This window comes from Squalius cephalus (genome assembly GCF_949319135.1).
Source record: "Squalius cephalus genome assembly, chromosome: 17".
NCBI lineage: Eukaryota > Metazoa > Chordata > Actinopteri > Cypriniformes > Leuciscidae > Squalius > Squalius cephalus.
The window spans coordinates 22,976,158-22,992,781 of NC_137138.1; the positions used below are offsets into that span (position 1 = coordinate 22,976,158).

Genomic DNA, 16,624 nt, shown 5'->3' on the forward strand with positions numbered 1-16,624 from the left:
TCACAGGCAGTGGACGGTCTGAGTACATTACGTGAACTCCCGCTCTTTCTTCGTGTGCACATCCTTAAGCATCACCACACAAAACTGAACAAATCTGTGTCATTAAATAACCATTCTCTGATTGCAGACTCTAGCAGTATACAAATATGTAAATATATGTAAATGACTCACACGGCAAGATTGGTTTCTCCAGTTTTTTTCCGCTCAACTGTCCTGCTTAAATACCGCTTGAATCATCTCAGTTTGTCTTTGGAATGCACCAATTTGGACAGTTTTGGGCAATTTTGCCAAAAAGAAAATTATGAAAATTACTAAAAATTTCAGGCAAAAATACATTGATATCTGTATACGCACATCTGCGTTGTTATTATACAGAGAAACCTCACAGCTCGAGATATAATGCAGCTTTTCTTACTCTTTCATTGCTTATGAAATATTTAAAAGTTAAATATCAGTGTATGGAATTTCATCTAAGCATAAGGCAGAGTATGCGATTTTAGTTGTTCTTACATTTTTCCATAAATTTAGAATAAATGTTAGTACAAAAGTTATTGGTTAAAGTTAGGCTAGATAATGTTTTTCATTAACACTTTTTGTTATAGGCCTACAGGTTGAAACTCTTGTGGAAGTCTTAGGACCAAGAAATGTTCATCCAATCATGGCATTTGGTCTGAATGGTGGTACTAGTAAGAGCTATGTTAGTTGTTTACGTTCATTATTATTGAAATGTTGTGTGCTTTGAGACCTGAGGTAATTTAACACCGTTTCTTGTGACGCTTTGCAGACTCTGCTCTGGCTGTGCATGTTCATGTGTTCATGAGGAGACGTGGCTTTGGGGACGCTTTCAAAGCTAGCTTGCTATTGCTAGCCTCTCCGAAATTAAAATGTAGGGTGGGCAATCACGATTTGTTTGGGAAAACATTCATATGCGAATTTCATGCACAAATTCATGTGCATGCACACTTAGGGAATGACACCCATTGTTGTAAAGGTGCAGTACGCGATTTCTGAGAAACACTGTTGATATTTAAAATCAACCCAATCAAACACACCCCTCCCTTCATTACTCCGCCCCCAAAATGCACAAACATGCAATTCAAGAGTGGATGTCTCTTTATCATAGTCGAAGTGAAACACAATAATGCTTCAATGACACTCAAAACTGTCCTGTTACTTTAGATAACATTACAGCAACAGCAAATATTGGTACTGTGAAACACTCATGTATGGAGTAGAAACAATGCAACCTCAGTCTATTTTTAGGCTTTCCTGCTTAGGTCTCTCCAGCACTGGAAATCTTTTCTAATATTAACAGGGGTCCTAAAGCTCTTGGTCCTAAAAAACGTTGAAGGTTGTCTGATAAAACATACAGTATAATACCATATATACCATTCAAAACCGAATAATACTCAGTTGTCAAAAGGAACACATTTATCATCCTCCACTTCATCATCTCTGATCAGGCATTACGAATAGCTTTGCTCTGTGGTTCAAGGGGGATTGAATCTTTCACTACACCGGGCCATGCTAAGGACACTGGGTTGCAAAGGAGTGGTGTACATTTTTAGCGCATTAAGCTCGGCAGATTAGCCATCTGGAATTTAGAGGTGCAGATATAGACAGGAAATGACAGACAGTGGAGAGAACCAAAGGGACAAGGGATGCAATCCACTCTCACCTGTTTTTTGAAGTCAAAACTAACAAAAAAAATGGGAGGGGGGTGGGGGTTGGTAATAAGTCATAAATTTGTGTGATAAGAAAGGGACATGGTTTCAGCAGACAAAATGATTAGAGAAGTCCAGCATACATCACCAGAGATGTTTCCACTGTTGTTTCACCAGAAAGTTGAGTTATGACATTGATCGAAAATCGAAACAAATTTATTTTTGAAAAATGAAAAGTATGCATGGATGAATCATTCACAATAAAATCAATAACATGCATTTACAAAATATTTTCATTTCATGCCATCACACAATAGAATAACCTCACTACAACTAATTCAGTGACATTTCTCTTAATTTCATGAGGTAAACAAAAATCGTATTGTAAAGTAGCAGTGCTGTAAAAGTGGGTAAGACTGGGAGTTGAGGTAATAATCATTCTCGAGTATCCAATTGTAGCAGTGTTTTTTTTTTTTTGCTGCAGAAGTCAAAGCTATAAAGTGTCTGAATAAATGGCAATAGAATCTGGATAGATTAACACTGAAGCTGGCTCACATTTAGAAGAACAGAATCGGCATGGAACTGAAAACACACAAGCAGTCAAATCCAACCTAGAGTTAAGCGAGACGTTAAGCGAAAAAATATGCTTAGACGTCCAGTTAAGTCAAACAAACTGGCTTGGAAAAAAATCCGAAGTGTTGTGTGCACTGAATGCAGTCTTAAAGAATAACAATGTAGTTGATGAATTTAGGAAGAGTAATGAGCTTTTTCCTGATTCGCTGGTCTGCTATAGTACAGCGTTCGTATAAATTACTTTCTGATAATTGTGTGCACAGAGTTGGAACAGGAACAGGATATTACATTTAAATGAATACTGGAGAGGACAAGGATTTTCTCCATGTACTACAAAACCAAGTCCCTTAAAGTAGAAATGCACTCATTTGCATTTATTTTTCATCAGATGTGGATAGTAATTCATGTACTTTTATTTTGAGTTCCAATAACCAAGAACACTTTCTTACAGATGATTAACGTCTAAAACTGAGTGGAATAGCTGAGAATCTAATAGCTAATAGTGAGAATCTAGATATAGGCTAGATACGGTGTCTGTTTAAAACAAAGAACAAGGGAGAGAAGTGAAAAGAATCAAGATATTGAGCCCAAAGAACTGTGTGTCCTAATGCAGTTTAGAGATTTTCAAGAATCTGAAGAGCTCTGGGATTGATCTTATAAAAGAATTATTATTATGGCCAACAATTGTTACATTAAAATCATAGTTCAAATAAGCTAAAAAAATAAAAATAAAAACATTATAATGTACAATTGGAAATATGGCCTGTTCAGACCTGTGCTGATAATTAAAGGCAGGGTAGGTGATTTGTTCCAGAATTTTTTTTTTGTTTTGCTGGTTGAAAGTCTCTTCACATCCTGATAGCAATCACTAAGTTAATTGGTCTAAATGTATTTATATGTATACATATGGTATGTAAAAGGTGTAGGACCATAAAATGTTCGTCCGAATGCAATGATACAATGTCCTACCTGCCTATGTATATCCATACCTCCATGCACCTGTTTGTGCAGACATGACACGTCATCAGCGCGTTTCATTTCATGCAGCGTTAGGGCTCGTTCACACAGAATACATTTTGCTTTGAAAAACACGAGACGCAGGCTATGGAATGGGGATAAAATGCAAGGTCTCGTGATGCGTTTTTAACTGATTTTAACTTGAGTGACACTGCAAGACGCGAGCACAGCGGTTACACACGTCCTTCTAGTGCGTATTTACATAGAAAAACAATGGAAACGTAGTGCATTGGAATAAAAACTTGTTCTGTGTGAACGGCCTCTTAGCCAGACTTCAGTCACCGAGCATCGCAACCCAAACAGCAGCTACCTTCTACAGTTCCTCCTGAACCAAAACAACGAGCTTATGCTGCTTATGCTCTTCCAAATTATAACTGTAATTTGGAAGAGATGGAAACTTGTGACGTTAGGTACAGGTCAGTGCTCTTTAAGTTGTTTATACTCATTTTATTGTAATGTTATGTGCTTTGAGACATGAGGTAGTTTAACGCCGCCTCTTGTGAAGCTTTTGTTTGCTCCCTGCCGTATGCGTTCATGTGTTTTGGAGGGGACGTGGGTTTGGAGACGCGCTGAAGCTAGCTCGCTATTGCTAGCCTCTCCAAAATTACCTACCCTACCTTTAAAACAAAGGCTAATAATACAACCTTTATGTTATGTTACACTAATTGTAAATTGTTGTTTGATGCCATTTACACTATTTGCACCTCAGCGTATCTAGTACATTAGAAAGCAGTGTGCATTAATAATGTCATATTCAGTGTATATGATTATATTTATTAATTGCATTATTGGGACATTACTCGTCCCTATCCCTAAAAAGTCCTCCCCTACACCTACCCATAACCTTACCTGTTAAACGCTATTCCCACTATTAAATACCTGTTAGGTACTATGGGCCAGATTCCAAAAAAGCGCTGATGGGAGTGGAAAGTTCTGCGCGTGATCAGCTGACGACGTGCAAATTAAAGAACACAGACGCAGCCAAATCATTTCCAGAATGACCAACGCAATGTACCAAGAGCAGCACAAGTTAGCGTCTGCTTTAAGACATGATTTTTATTGGGAGGTGGCGTAAATACCTAGCCTGGATGCCAGCTGAACTTCGACCCGCCCACAAATTTTTTAGGTCGGGAAGTTCGGTCTGGACTCGATCCATTGAGGAGCTATTATGCCCGAACAAAAATTGTTCGGACCAATCAAATTGTCAGGGCGGGCTTTATACTATGATGGACAGATGAGCAACGGTAACGTAATCATCCACGTCATCAACGTGCGCTTGGGTTGAATTCGTTATGACTGCCGCTGGAGAATTGAGATTTCACGAGTTCACGCTTACAAATAAGTCAGAATAAATGCATATTTCGCGTGCTGTCTGAGGAGACGGCTCCGGGCTCGGTATTTGTCCCGAACCCAAAGTAATCGCCGCGTATTCCTGGCTGTGGAAGAACAAGCCGAGAGTGAGTGGAGGGATGCTGAAAACTGTCAAGGAATGTTAGGTGAGTTGGCAGAGGGAATAAATATATGCTTCCTCTCATGCTGATAGTGTAGACCGATTGATTATTTGAATTTGCTCCTCCTGAACTTTGTTTATGAAACATCATGTGTAGATTCCACCATCGCGTCTGTTATAGAATATATCGACAGCGCATTAATTTGAAAAGAGGAACAGAGAACCGCCGCCGCGATCAAGGCATTTGTCGATCGGAAACATGAATGAAAAACATACGTCACTTACTCCGTTGCTCTGATTGGTTGTAGGTCTATCCAATTGAGTGCAGAGGCATTTTCTTTCCTAGTTTGGTTGAAACACGCCCCATAATCAAAGCTCAATGGACCAGTATCAGACTCACATTCTGACTAGAATCTGAGTATGACGACGTCAGGCTAGTAAATACCAGTAAAACCTTAGTAAATAACCTTGCATGATTAATTTGCATCTGAAATGGAAACTCATACAAATGCATATGCAATGAGGTCAGCTGCAAAAACAACTGTGTCTTCACATGTTCAGCGCTAATTTTTCACTGCGTGTCTTTAGTAAAAATCCTGACAGTAGTTTTTTTTAATACCAAAAGAGGGATTGCACTGGCGCAAGCTGTTAGTAAATCTGGTCTTAAATGTCCAATTTTCTAATATTTTCTTCATTTTTATTTAAAATAAACGCCTCTAGGAGCTCATGAACACGCATGTTAGCCAGGATGATTTTCAAAGCAATTCTGACAATGAAATACCTGCAGTATTAAAGCAAAGACTTTAGTCAGTGGAGCCAAAGGGCTACACTTCACGAGAAAAGGACGGGGGGATTGTTTGTCTTTAGCACTTAGAGACTGCAGTATGTGGATCATTGTCATTCAGACTGAATATATGAATATTATATTTATATTTTTCAAGGTTCAGAGTTAAATTTATACTGTCTGTATATTTTATTCAATTTGGCCTCGAGACAAATAGGTCAAGGGTATTTTCTCGCCAAGAGCCATGTTTAATTTGTTTAGTTAAAGGACGGACTTCTGAAATAGTGCCTAAATTAGTCTAAATATGAATAAGTTACCCAATTTTAATTAAAGCATCATTTGGGACTAATTACCGTGAGCAAAGCTAACTGCTAAAAAAAAAAAAAAAGTCCATAGAACTGGCTACTCGCTTTTAATGGCCTAAAAAGCAAGAAACAAAGTTATTGGCTTGATACCGACATATAGTAATTTTGAGACCGTCATGCTCAGGAATGACACTACAAAAATGTAAAAACAATGAGCTCATCGAACATCCTGTGACCTTCAAATACTTCCTTTTCCTGGTGCTGACTGTAGAAATAGTCGTTTTCATATGTCAAATCCTCTACAGTGACAGGAAATGTTGGTCAATACAAGGCAATTTGGAGATGACATATTTCCAACCCTAGACAAAAGCATCATCAAATGAAAATGGATAGAAGTCCAAGTGTTAAAGCAAATAAACATACAACAGGTGGTGGAATAATCAAAAGTTTGAACCTGATCAATTTGGACTGGCTAGGAACTAAACTTTAGGACAATGTTTCGAGATCAAGCCTATATTATAAATACATCATACATGCAAAGAAATATATTTTAATCATTTTGAATGATATTACTCTTATATTAGATCTGTGCCATTGAAAACATTTCAACATATAACTGCTTCTCTAAAGCTCCAGGTCTCCAGGAAACTCGCTCTTAATGAGGATAAGGGTCTCCTGCTCCGCCTTCATGGTTTCCATGGTAAGAATCTCAACATATGCCTCGATAATTACTGAAGGTGCTAATATTGGTCAGTCTGAGAATAATCAGGTGCCAACACGTTTTCCTACCCTCTGTCAATTGCTCTCAGAAGATCTGTCATGTTAATGGCTCAGCAATAGATTAATATAAATTAATTGTAATAGAAATTATTAATATAGCATTGAAATAAATGATATTACAATAATTTTTCATATCTAAAAAAATGTCTTTAAAGCATGAGTGAATAACAACGAAAAGACAACAGTGGAACCATTTTGCATGTTGACTGATCAAAAGGAGGAGGACAAGACTTTTGTGCACTAAAATTCCAGTAATCAGAGCTGAGGTTTGAATTGCTTGATGAGTCAGAGCAATCTATCGAAAGAAAAACATGACTTGTGTTCTGTGAGAAAAAGCACAGGTTTGTTGCTTTGAGTGGGCAGAATGTTTCAGATGTTCAGAGAGGGCCAACGGGCTTATGAAGTCAAATACTGCAAACAGGTGAAATTATGTAACTGCTTTGAGCAAATAAATATGCTGTTTGAGTGACTAAAACACGTACTGCATTTATAGGGCACATTACAAACTTTCCACAAAAGTGGAAAAACAAAGCCCAGACCCTGCTTATTTACATGTCACTTTACCATTGTATGGTTAACAGGGTTATGACGGTATGATATAATTTTCGAGCAAGAGTTTATTCATTTGTATTATTGTTTTCTAACAATAAATAAATATATAAATAATTATTAATAGCTGTTTTGCTATTAATATGCTATTTGCTATTATTAATATACACACACATATGGCGTTAACGCAGCACTAATGACAGCACTAGTAACTAAACATATAATTTATCATTTTGCATGGCAAAAATATTGACAGGGCAAATAAAAATCAGATTTTTGTTTAAAATGTTTGATTTTTTTTATTATTATTGAAAGTAATTTTAAATATTTAGCATCTGGTCATAATCAGTTACTTGATATCATCTTAATTTGATTTCGAACATAACTGGAATACTAAACTCTTATTAAAACAATCAAAATATCTTTCCTAAATAAATTATAAAAGCCTACTTGAACCCATCCAGAGGTGTTGGTTGACAAGCATGTTCATAGCGGAGTCAGGTCATTCATACATGGGGATTGGGGAATAATGATATTTTGAGAAAAAAATGCCTGCCAATGTAGGCTACAATTCATTAGCAAAGACTGTGTACATACATAAACAGGAAACAGAAAGGGCGAGACAAAATGAGACAGAGGTGACGCCAGAAAAGTGAAACGGCAGCCGCAAGTTCAAACCAATCCAGTCCAGAGGTGGGGCTCTTAAAGTATGTATTGTGTTTACTTTAAATAGGTTATATGGCACACGTTTGTTGTTTTCAAATAACATCTTCGCAACCAAAAAAAGTTACATTACAAGTTAGTCAGTGTGCAACAAATAGATGCTAGCGAATAAGTCGTGTTTGGAGGACATGACCATGGCAACTCGAAAGCTTTCTGTTCGGTTTTGTCATCTTCCCGCCGATACTATACACTCATCGTTTTATTGTAGATTATACATCATAAACATGAACACAAAAACAACTTTAGTGCATGGTTTAAAAAGTCTTTAAAGCACTTGAGTCCGACTGTAAGATAACTAACAGTTAAAGGGTTAGCTCGCCATCCCAGATGTACAGTATATGACTTTCTTCTTTCAGCCAAACACAATCGGAGTTATATCCTGGCTCCTCCAAGCTTTATAATGGGAGTGAATGGTAACTTGAGATTTTGAAGCCCAAAAAAAGTGCATCCATCCATCATAAAACTAATCCAGGGGTTTAACAAAGGCCTTCTTACAAAAAAATATCACTTCATAAGGCCTTTTAACCCACTGGATTCGTATGGATTACTTTTATGATGGATGGATGCATTTTTTTAGGCTTCAAAATCTCATTCACTCCCATTATAAAGCTTGGAAAAGCCAGGATTTGTTTTATTTATTTTTTTTTAAATAACTCAGACTGTGTTTGGCTGAAAGAAGAAAAGTCATATACACCGGATGGCTTGAGGGCGAGTAAATTATGGGGTAATTTTCATTTTTGGGTGAACTAACCCCTCAAGGCGCACCAAAAGACAGGAGGAAGAGCCTGAACAGATTGAGGTGTGAAAATGACAGAAATCCTTTACAAGTCCTGAATTCTCAAACTGGTTAGAATTAGGCATGAATATAATTGATTGATTGATTGATTGATTGAATAGAATGTGGATGTTGCATAAGACATTGCACAGGCCTTTAAAAAGAGTAATGGAGGGCTTATTGGCCACCTGTTACCTAATCATGCTTAGGACTGCAAGAGGAGGTTAATTATAGTTGATCCTTGGGAAGTGGCATTGCCCATGCCATTTATTTATTTCAATTATAAGTCATCCATTAGCTGATAAGTTCAATTTCAGCAGTATTACCAGTAACCCTAATAATTTATAAAGGCCTTTAGATTGAGCTACACTGATGCACTGTAACGCAATATTTAGACACCAATATGTTGCTGGTTTGTATTAAACCAAATGCTTGCCTTAATCTGTTTCTCAAGCAATTATGTGTAATCATTCTTTGTTATTAAAGAAACCCAGTGATCGACAATTGCTACAATATGGCGATTACAGCATAGTGAAGTGTTCATAAACAAGAGGATCTGTGCTTACTCAAGTCTACTGAAACCCTGCGTTGATACAAAGCGCAACCTAGTCAATGGCTTCCGACAATGTACGATGTTTGGCGAAATATTCCGAGTGTGTTCCGATCCACTCGATCACTTACTTTCAGTGATCTTCTGCAATCCCAGCACATCCTCCGGGCTGATCGTTTTGTTCCCGAGCAATTCCACTTCTGTGGTTACGGGGACTCCGACGTCTGTCGTGTTGCAGCCCTTCTTGACTTTCATGGCCTCGGTTAAATCAGGGCTGGAGTTCGCTTGTCTGCCGCGGATGCTGTAGCGGTTGTTGCCGTTGCCGTTGCCGGTGTCTCCGCTGCTGCTGCTGCTGCAACTACCGGGATTAACGCCGCCGGACTTCTTAGAGCTCGATGGGTCCTGGCTGTTGCCTGTGCTGGTACAAGAATAGCTCATTATCCGTTCCTCCTCCTCCACCTCCTGCTCCCCCGGTCTAGCAAAGACACAAAACAGTCACCCTCCCACACCCGAAGGGCTGAGCAGGTCGCCCGCTTAGAGGTATTTAAATCCTCCCGTTCTCCGCTCTCACCCGAATCTCTCTCGCGCTCAGGCTGAGCTGTACTATTGCACGCGGGAGGGGGTCGCCTGCCGTTCAGTGGCACACCAGCAACAGAAAATAGTCATTTGACTGATATAAATGACTGTTTTGAGTGCATAAAATTGTATCCCTGAGGACATTATATTGGATAAAATCAGTCGTCGAGCCTGGACTGATTTTGTTTATTCTAGAATACCGTGTGCGCCGGATAGCTGTTTTGTATCTCCCTGTTTTTTGTGTGGCACGGCCCAAATTGATTCGTGAATTGTGTGAACGTGCATCTCAGATAAACAAGTCAAAACGAATCAAATAAATAAAACCCCAGCAAATGTGAGAGGTTGAAAAGCCAATATTATTGATTATATTATTTTAAAAGAAAAAGGAAACTTTAACGCGATTAGTAAATATGAGCTTTTTGTTTATTTTTAATCTAAATTTCATTTCTAAATGTAGAAATTTCTAAATTCTAAATTTGTTTTCGTTATTATATTTACTCACCCTCATGTTTGTTCCAAACCTATATTAATTTCTTTCTTCTGCTGAACACAAAAGAAGGTAGCCTATTTTGAAGAATATGGGTAACCAAACAGTGGGGCCCCATTTACTTCCATACTGAAAAACATACCATGGAAGTCAATGGGGTCAATCAACTACTATTTGGTCACTGACATTCTTCAAATTATATATTTTTTGTGTTCAGCAGAAGAAAGAAATTCAATCAGGTTTGGAACAACTTGAGGGTGAGTAAATGATGCCATTGAAGAACCATTTTCGGTTCTTTAAAGAACCTTTCAATTAAATGTTCTTAAAATAACCAACATGTTAATAATCTGAAGAATATTTAACCCCTATAAAGACCTTTTTGTGCTATTGAATGGCTCTGGATGTTAAATGCTCTTCATGGAACCATAGATAATGAACTTTATTTTTAAAAGTGAACTTTGTTGAAGTTAATGATCACAGTCCACAAGAGGACGCCACAAGACAGTACAACAAAAATGGCCTGTGACTCACAATGGTAAAACTAGCCTACTTGATAATCAAAATTTTATTTATACCAGTGAATGAGACATTTACTTCTGATCAAACACCATGAAGAAAAATAAATTAAGCAATTTAGCAAATAAGTGCTTGCAATTTCATGGTTTTGGTTGGCTTGAAAAGGTTTCACCAATTTATATAGCCTCCATATTAAATGTGTGCCTGCCATCTTTGAATAGCCTATCTTTTTAAGCAATATATTGTGATTATTGGTATAGAAGCCTGTTATATTACAGCTGTCATTGTTGTGCTATATACAAAACTAAGACAGAAACAAACCGTTATAACTTAAAAAAACAGGACGAAAAACAAAGGCATTAATGCATTTCATCAGTAGCATGTTTGTTACAATAATGTTGATACAGAGGAGAGTTAATTAATAATATTACTGAGAGAGTAGAAGTGAACACACTCATTTCAGTTCCCAGGCCTGCTGAGCTGGCTCGTCTCTTTGTCATCGTGCTGTGGCTGCCCTCATCAGCAGAAATACACACACACACACACACACATGCACGCACATGCAGACATTTTTACACACAATCAGAACTACATCTGACACACACACACACACATAGGCTTAACAGATACACACATCATACACATTCGACACACACACACACACACACACACACCTCCACTCTGGACATTTTGTGGGCTAAACAATGTGCTGACTGCGGTCTGTGTGCAGCCATTGTTTTGCAGAGACCTGAGTTGAGGTTGCGAGTTTAGCAAATACACTTTCAGTTCCTCTACTTCAAAATTAGTTTAATTTAGGCTATGTTACTTGAAGTTTCATTCATTATTTGTGAATAGTGGCCTACTAGACATTTCTAAATGAAAATGGTTTCAAAGTAAATTCTACATCATTTTTTTCAGTCATTTTTACAATGAATGCTGAAGCTGTTCAATTCATTTCAAATCTCATAGACTGAAATGTTTAAGTCTACAATTTCATCTATCAGTGTAAATGTCCACTGGTTTATAGTTTTGCTCCTTTTCATAGTTGCAAAGCAACAACAGTTTTTAGACATCTAAATATAAAAACTTCAATGGTTCCATAAAGAACCTTTAACATCCACAGAATCTTTCCATTGTACAAAAGTGGAAAAAGGCTCTTTAGATTATTAAAACGTTCTTCACACTAAGAAAAAAAAAAAGTTGCTTTAAGAACTGACCACTCAAATGTTCTTTGGGGAACCAAAATATTTCTTCTATGGCATTGTTGGGAAAAAAACCTTTTGGAACCTTCATTTTTAAGAGCGTTATGCTTGGTGCATTTGTCTAGATTTAAAGTCAAGCATCCGCTTCATCGCTTTGGAAAACACACTGATTCATATTAGCATTTCAAATGCCATGTTTTGCCATTTATAGGACAGAAACTCATCCGTGTTACTCATTGCATTACTCAGACATCGCCTCTCAAAAACAAAAACATTAGGCCTTTTGTAAACTGTGGCTTAAGGTTTGCGCTCAGATAAAGAGACTAAACACTGGAAATATATAAATAATCATTATTGTTTTGAGATCATTTCTTCTCAGGCATCACCGAATTCAAACCTTTTATGTTGCACAAACCACATATAGAAAGTAAAATTACATTTCTATGAATCCTTATGCTGTTTTGAATATAATATTTTCCTTATAGAGTCCGTGCAAAAGCGAACAGTTGGATCAACTTAAAAAAACAAATACTTCAATTGGTAACACCAAAAACATTAAGTCTTTTCAACTTAATTTCACTAGGTCAATCACACTTATATTATTTGAGTTTGTCAAATAAAAAATCTCAATTTCAAACATGATAATATTTTTTTCATTAGTTGTGACTTGTTTTTTCACAAGACTCAAATTGCTTTAGAAATATGTATTAATATTCATTCAGTTTATACACTGACAGTATATGTTCCTCATTCCAAAAATGTAACTTTGAGAAATCATTTGCAAAAGTCTTAATGTAATTTCATTTATTGCAACTTATAGGCCTACTGTCCTTAATGCAAATTTGAAAGGCCTGAAAAGAAAATCTCAAGTTATAATATAACCATATCATATAACCTTATAGGTAATTCACATAAATGTGACCTAAAATGAGATATTAGCACTTCCTCAAGCAGTGTAAAAGTGAAGTGATCATCAGGTAGCGTAACATGAGAGTAGGACATACGTCTCCATGGCCCCCCATTGGTGGAGATCCCTTCATTGTGAAGAGTGTGCGGAGGAAAGAAAGGACTACAGCTCAGGACAGAAACAAAAGGCATCCAAAGCAAAGTGCTGACCGCAGCCAGGGTCTGTGAATCAGGGAGCCCCATTGAAGCGCTGTCTGTATAAATAGCCCCACAGATGCCTGAGCTGGAGACCGCGTGCTGGATTCCCCTCAACGCACACAGCTCATTCTGTCGGGTAAGTCTGGTAAACCCTGTACCTCTGCCAACTCTAAACCAGATAGTGATTAAACCAGCTTGGAACACCATAGTGATTAATTATGCAGAATGACTTATCAAACAATGATCCACTGATACAATCAGACATGCTTAATTATAATTACGATAGGGGAGATATTTATGAGATGTCAACCAGGGATTTGAACAAGAGGTTTTCATTATTTCATCTGACATCCATTAGACAGTAATATAAGCCACTCGGTTTAATTGATCCAACAGTGTTCAGGCTTGTCATACATTGAATACTTTACATGTCATTATCTATAACAAGCACTTGTACTTTTTTTTTTCTCACAGTAAAAACAAGTGGGCTGTGTGTCCACCAAAGCGTTTTTATCAAGCTGAAATGTAACTTAGGCCTACTTGCTCTGACTGGCATTTGTTTTGGATGAACAGATGTGCTTGTTGTTATGTTGTACAAGCAGAATGTGTTTTTTTTTTTTGTCCTGTCCATCCTCCACTGTGATTGGACGACTGGTCGAAAAGTGACAGTGATGAGCGTTTTAACCAAAGTTGAACATTTTTCAATTCTCGGCGTCCAGGGAAGAAACGCCAAGCGCTCAGCTCCTCGTCACAACGCTCCCATTGAAAAAATGCTCTGGCCATTAGGGGAAAAAAACGCTTATTTTAGCATGGGTAAATGTTCAGCAGTGTTGTGAACTTCTCACATGAGTGACTGTCTGATTCCTTGCATGCAGGTCAGTCAGCGCTGATATATCTGAAACAATGGCTCTGACAAACCCTATGTCAATGCCCATGGGACCATGGAAGGTAGGCTTATAGTGATTTATTTAATTAATATTTAAGTAAAGTGCAATTTGGGGCAATGTTTCTAAACTAAATGGGTATTTAAAGGGATAGTTCACCCAAAAATAAAAATATTGTTATCAATTACACTCCCTCATGTTTTTCCAAACCTGAATGAGTTTCTTTCTTCTGTTGAACACAAAAGAAGATATTTTAAAGAATGTTGGTAGCCAGACGGTTGACGGTAGCCATTGACTTCCATAGTATTTCTTTTCCTACTATGGGTTTCAATAGGGACCATCAACTGTTTGATTACTAGTATTCTTTAAAATATTGTTGTTTGTGTTCAACAGAACTCATACAGGTTTAGAACAACCCGAGAGATTTCATTTTTAGGCGAACTATCCCATTAATTAAATGATGTTCAACATGTTGAGCTAAAATACTGTTTCTTTCTTTCCCAGATTACCGTTTATGACCAGGAGCATTTCCAGGGCAGGCGTTGCGAATTCACCGCTTGCTGCCAGAACATCATGGAGTTCGGAATGGAGACCGTCCGCTCCCTGAAAGTGGAGTGTGGCGCGTGAGTAAAAGCACACTTCTTTGGTTACCGAAGTAAATCTCTCTTCCTCTCTCCAACCCCTTCTCCTAATTGCCTCTTGTGACTCTAGCTGGATAGGTTTTGAGCACTCTACCTTCAATGGCCAGCAGTTCATCCTGGAGAAGGGAGATTACCCATGCTGGGAGGCCTGGAGTGGAAGCAATGCCTATCGCATTGAGAGGCTGATGTCCTTCCGCCCCATCTGTTCTGCTGTGAGTGAGACCATCTGCACCAGAACACGAAATACACCCACCAGTAGACTTTCCGACCATCACTATTTCTGACAATTTGTTTGTCATAGTGAGTGTAGATAGATGGCATTTAAAAAGCAGGGCAGAACCTGATTTCACCAAGTGCAACATGTTTCTGGATCACCATCTTTGTTGATCCTGGAACAACATTTTAATTAACCAATCAGATTTGAGGGACAAGTTTACAGTTTATGTCAAGCTAAGAATTAGGTTCTTCTACATCAGTGTTATTAACCTATCATTTGCCTCTGATTTTAGGGATAACTTATGGGTAGGGTTCGGTTTAGGGGTAGGGATAGGACTACATTTTCGGAACAGGAATGCAAAATCAGGACGTGCAAAAGCAGGCATTATGAGAGAGGCACTGATAATAAAAATCAGGGCTATACGCCATTCAGAATTGAATTGAGAAAAATTGAATTTGAACTGAGCTATGCTGAGTTAAGCATAATTAAAATTACATTTCATTTTTCAATATGAATTACATGTAAGGGGTATAAGTCCAACATATTTGCATAATATAAATATATATATATTTATATAAAAAATTAAAAATATATTAATAATCAATGTTTGAAAAGTCACCTTTATTTATACATTTATTATTATTTTAATTATTTACAATTTACATGTTATCATACACATACATAAATCTGAAGTATTAATTAAAAAAGCAACAAACAATAACATACAAAAATGTATTTAATTAAAAATACAAATCTATTAAAAATCAATGTTTGAAAAGCCAATGATTATTTATTTCAACTTTTATTTTCATGGTCATTTTATGGAGCATGGTGGAAGAACATTTCCCAGAATGCAATAGCTTGTTTATTTTCAGTATTACACAGTTGTGTGATGCACTGCAATAAATTCCATTTCCATTTGCAATTTCGTTCATCCCAATTCAACATCCTGTGAGATGTGGCCGCTGCCAGTTTAATTCAAATTCCAAGTCATGAACCGAAAGTGAACCCATTTGTGCGTTCAGCAAGTTGTATGTCTGGTTGTTCATTCTGAAACAGATGCACAAGGATTCCCGTATGACCCTTTTCGATTGTGAGAACATGACTGGAAAGCAGTGGGAGGTGTGCGGTGACTACCCCTCTCTGCAGGCTATGGGATGGTGCAACAACGAGGTCGGCTCCATCCAAGTCATGAGTGGCGCGTGAGTACGATTGCTCCAATGGATTTTGATCGTCTGATTATTTTGTTAGGGTCGAAATTTTGCCCCAAAACAGTGGCTAGCATTCAGGCTTCCTGCTCTTATGTTGCTTTTGATCTGCATGTGCTTCGGTTCGGGCTTGCGTCACTGCATTCGTCAACGTTTGAGACCTCGAATGCTCCACTCGGCCTCCATGGTAACATGCTGTGTTCCTATTTCTCTAGCTTTGTATGCTACCAGTATCCTGGTTACCGTGGTTACCAGTACATTATGGAGTGCGACTGCCACGGAGGCGAGTACAGGCACTACAGGGAGTACGGCTGCCACGCTCAGACCCCTCAGATCCAGTCTATCCGTAGGATCCAGCATTGAGAGGAGCCGGCCGTGTCCTTCCTCCCTTCCCTCCCCTCTTCCTCCTTCTGAGCCCTTAAATCCTCCACTTCCTCCATCCCTCCGTTTCCAGCCACGCAAGACGGTTTGTTGACCAGGACGGCAGGCTGGTATACTGGTGCTACACCAATGTAACAAGTCCACAGCACTTTTTTTTACCCACTACACGAGGAAAGAAAGACAAACTATTGACGGCAGGAACGATGAGATAAAAACCGCAGAAGAAAAAGTCCTGTAC

General features: G+C 38.0%; 2 protein-coding genes across 2 annotated transcripts in view; one reads left to right on the top strand and one right to left on the bottom strand.

Moving 5' to 3' along the window:
• unc119a2 (unc-119 lipid binding chaperone a2) overlaps positions 1 to 9,754 on the bottom strand; it is a 30,239-nt gene extending 20,485 nt beyond the window's left edge. Inside the window, exon 1 of the mRNA XM_079898279.1 lies at positions 9,302 to 9,754. Within this exon, the coding sequence (XP_079754405.1) occupies positions 9,302 to 9,608 (307 nt within the window). The 5' untranslated portion in view covers positions 9,609 to 9,754. The remainder of the gene's footprint in view (positions 1 to 9,301) is intronic.
• Positions 9,755 to 12,754: 3,000 nt separating this feature from the next.
• cryba1b (crystallin, beta A1b) lies at positions 12,755 to 16,373 on the top strand. Its single transcript, XM_079846520.1, has 6 exons — positions 12,755 to 13,191; positions 13,931 to 14,003; positions 14,444 to 14,562; positions 14,651 to 14,792; positions 15,857 to 15,999; positions 16,221 to 16,373. Exons 2-6 carry the CDS (start codon positions 13,959 to 13,961, stop codon positions 16,366 to 16,368), a joined length of 597 nt encoding a protein of 198 aa, XP_079702646.1. The 5' UTR covers positions 12,755 to 13,191; positions 13,931 to 13,958; the 3' UTR covers positions 16,369 to 16,373.
• Positions 16,374 to 16,624: the final 251 nt, after the last annotated feature.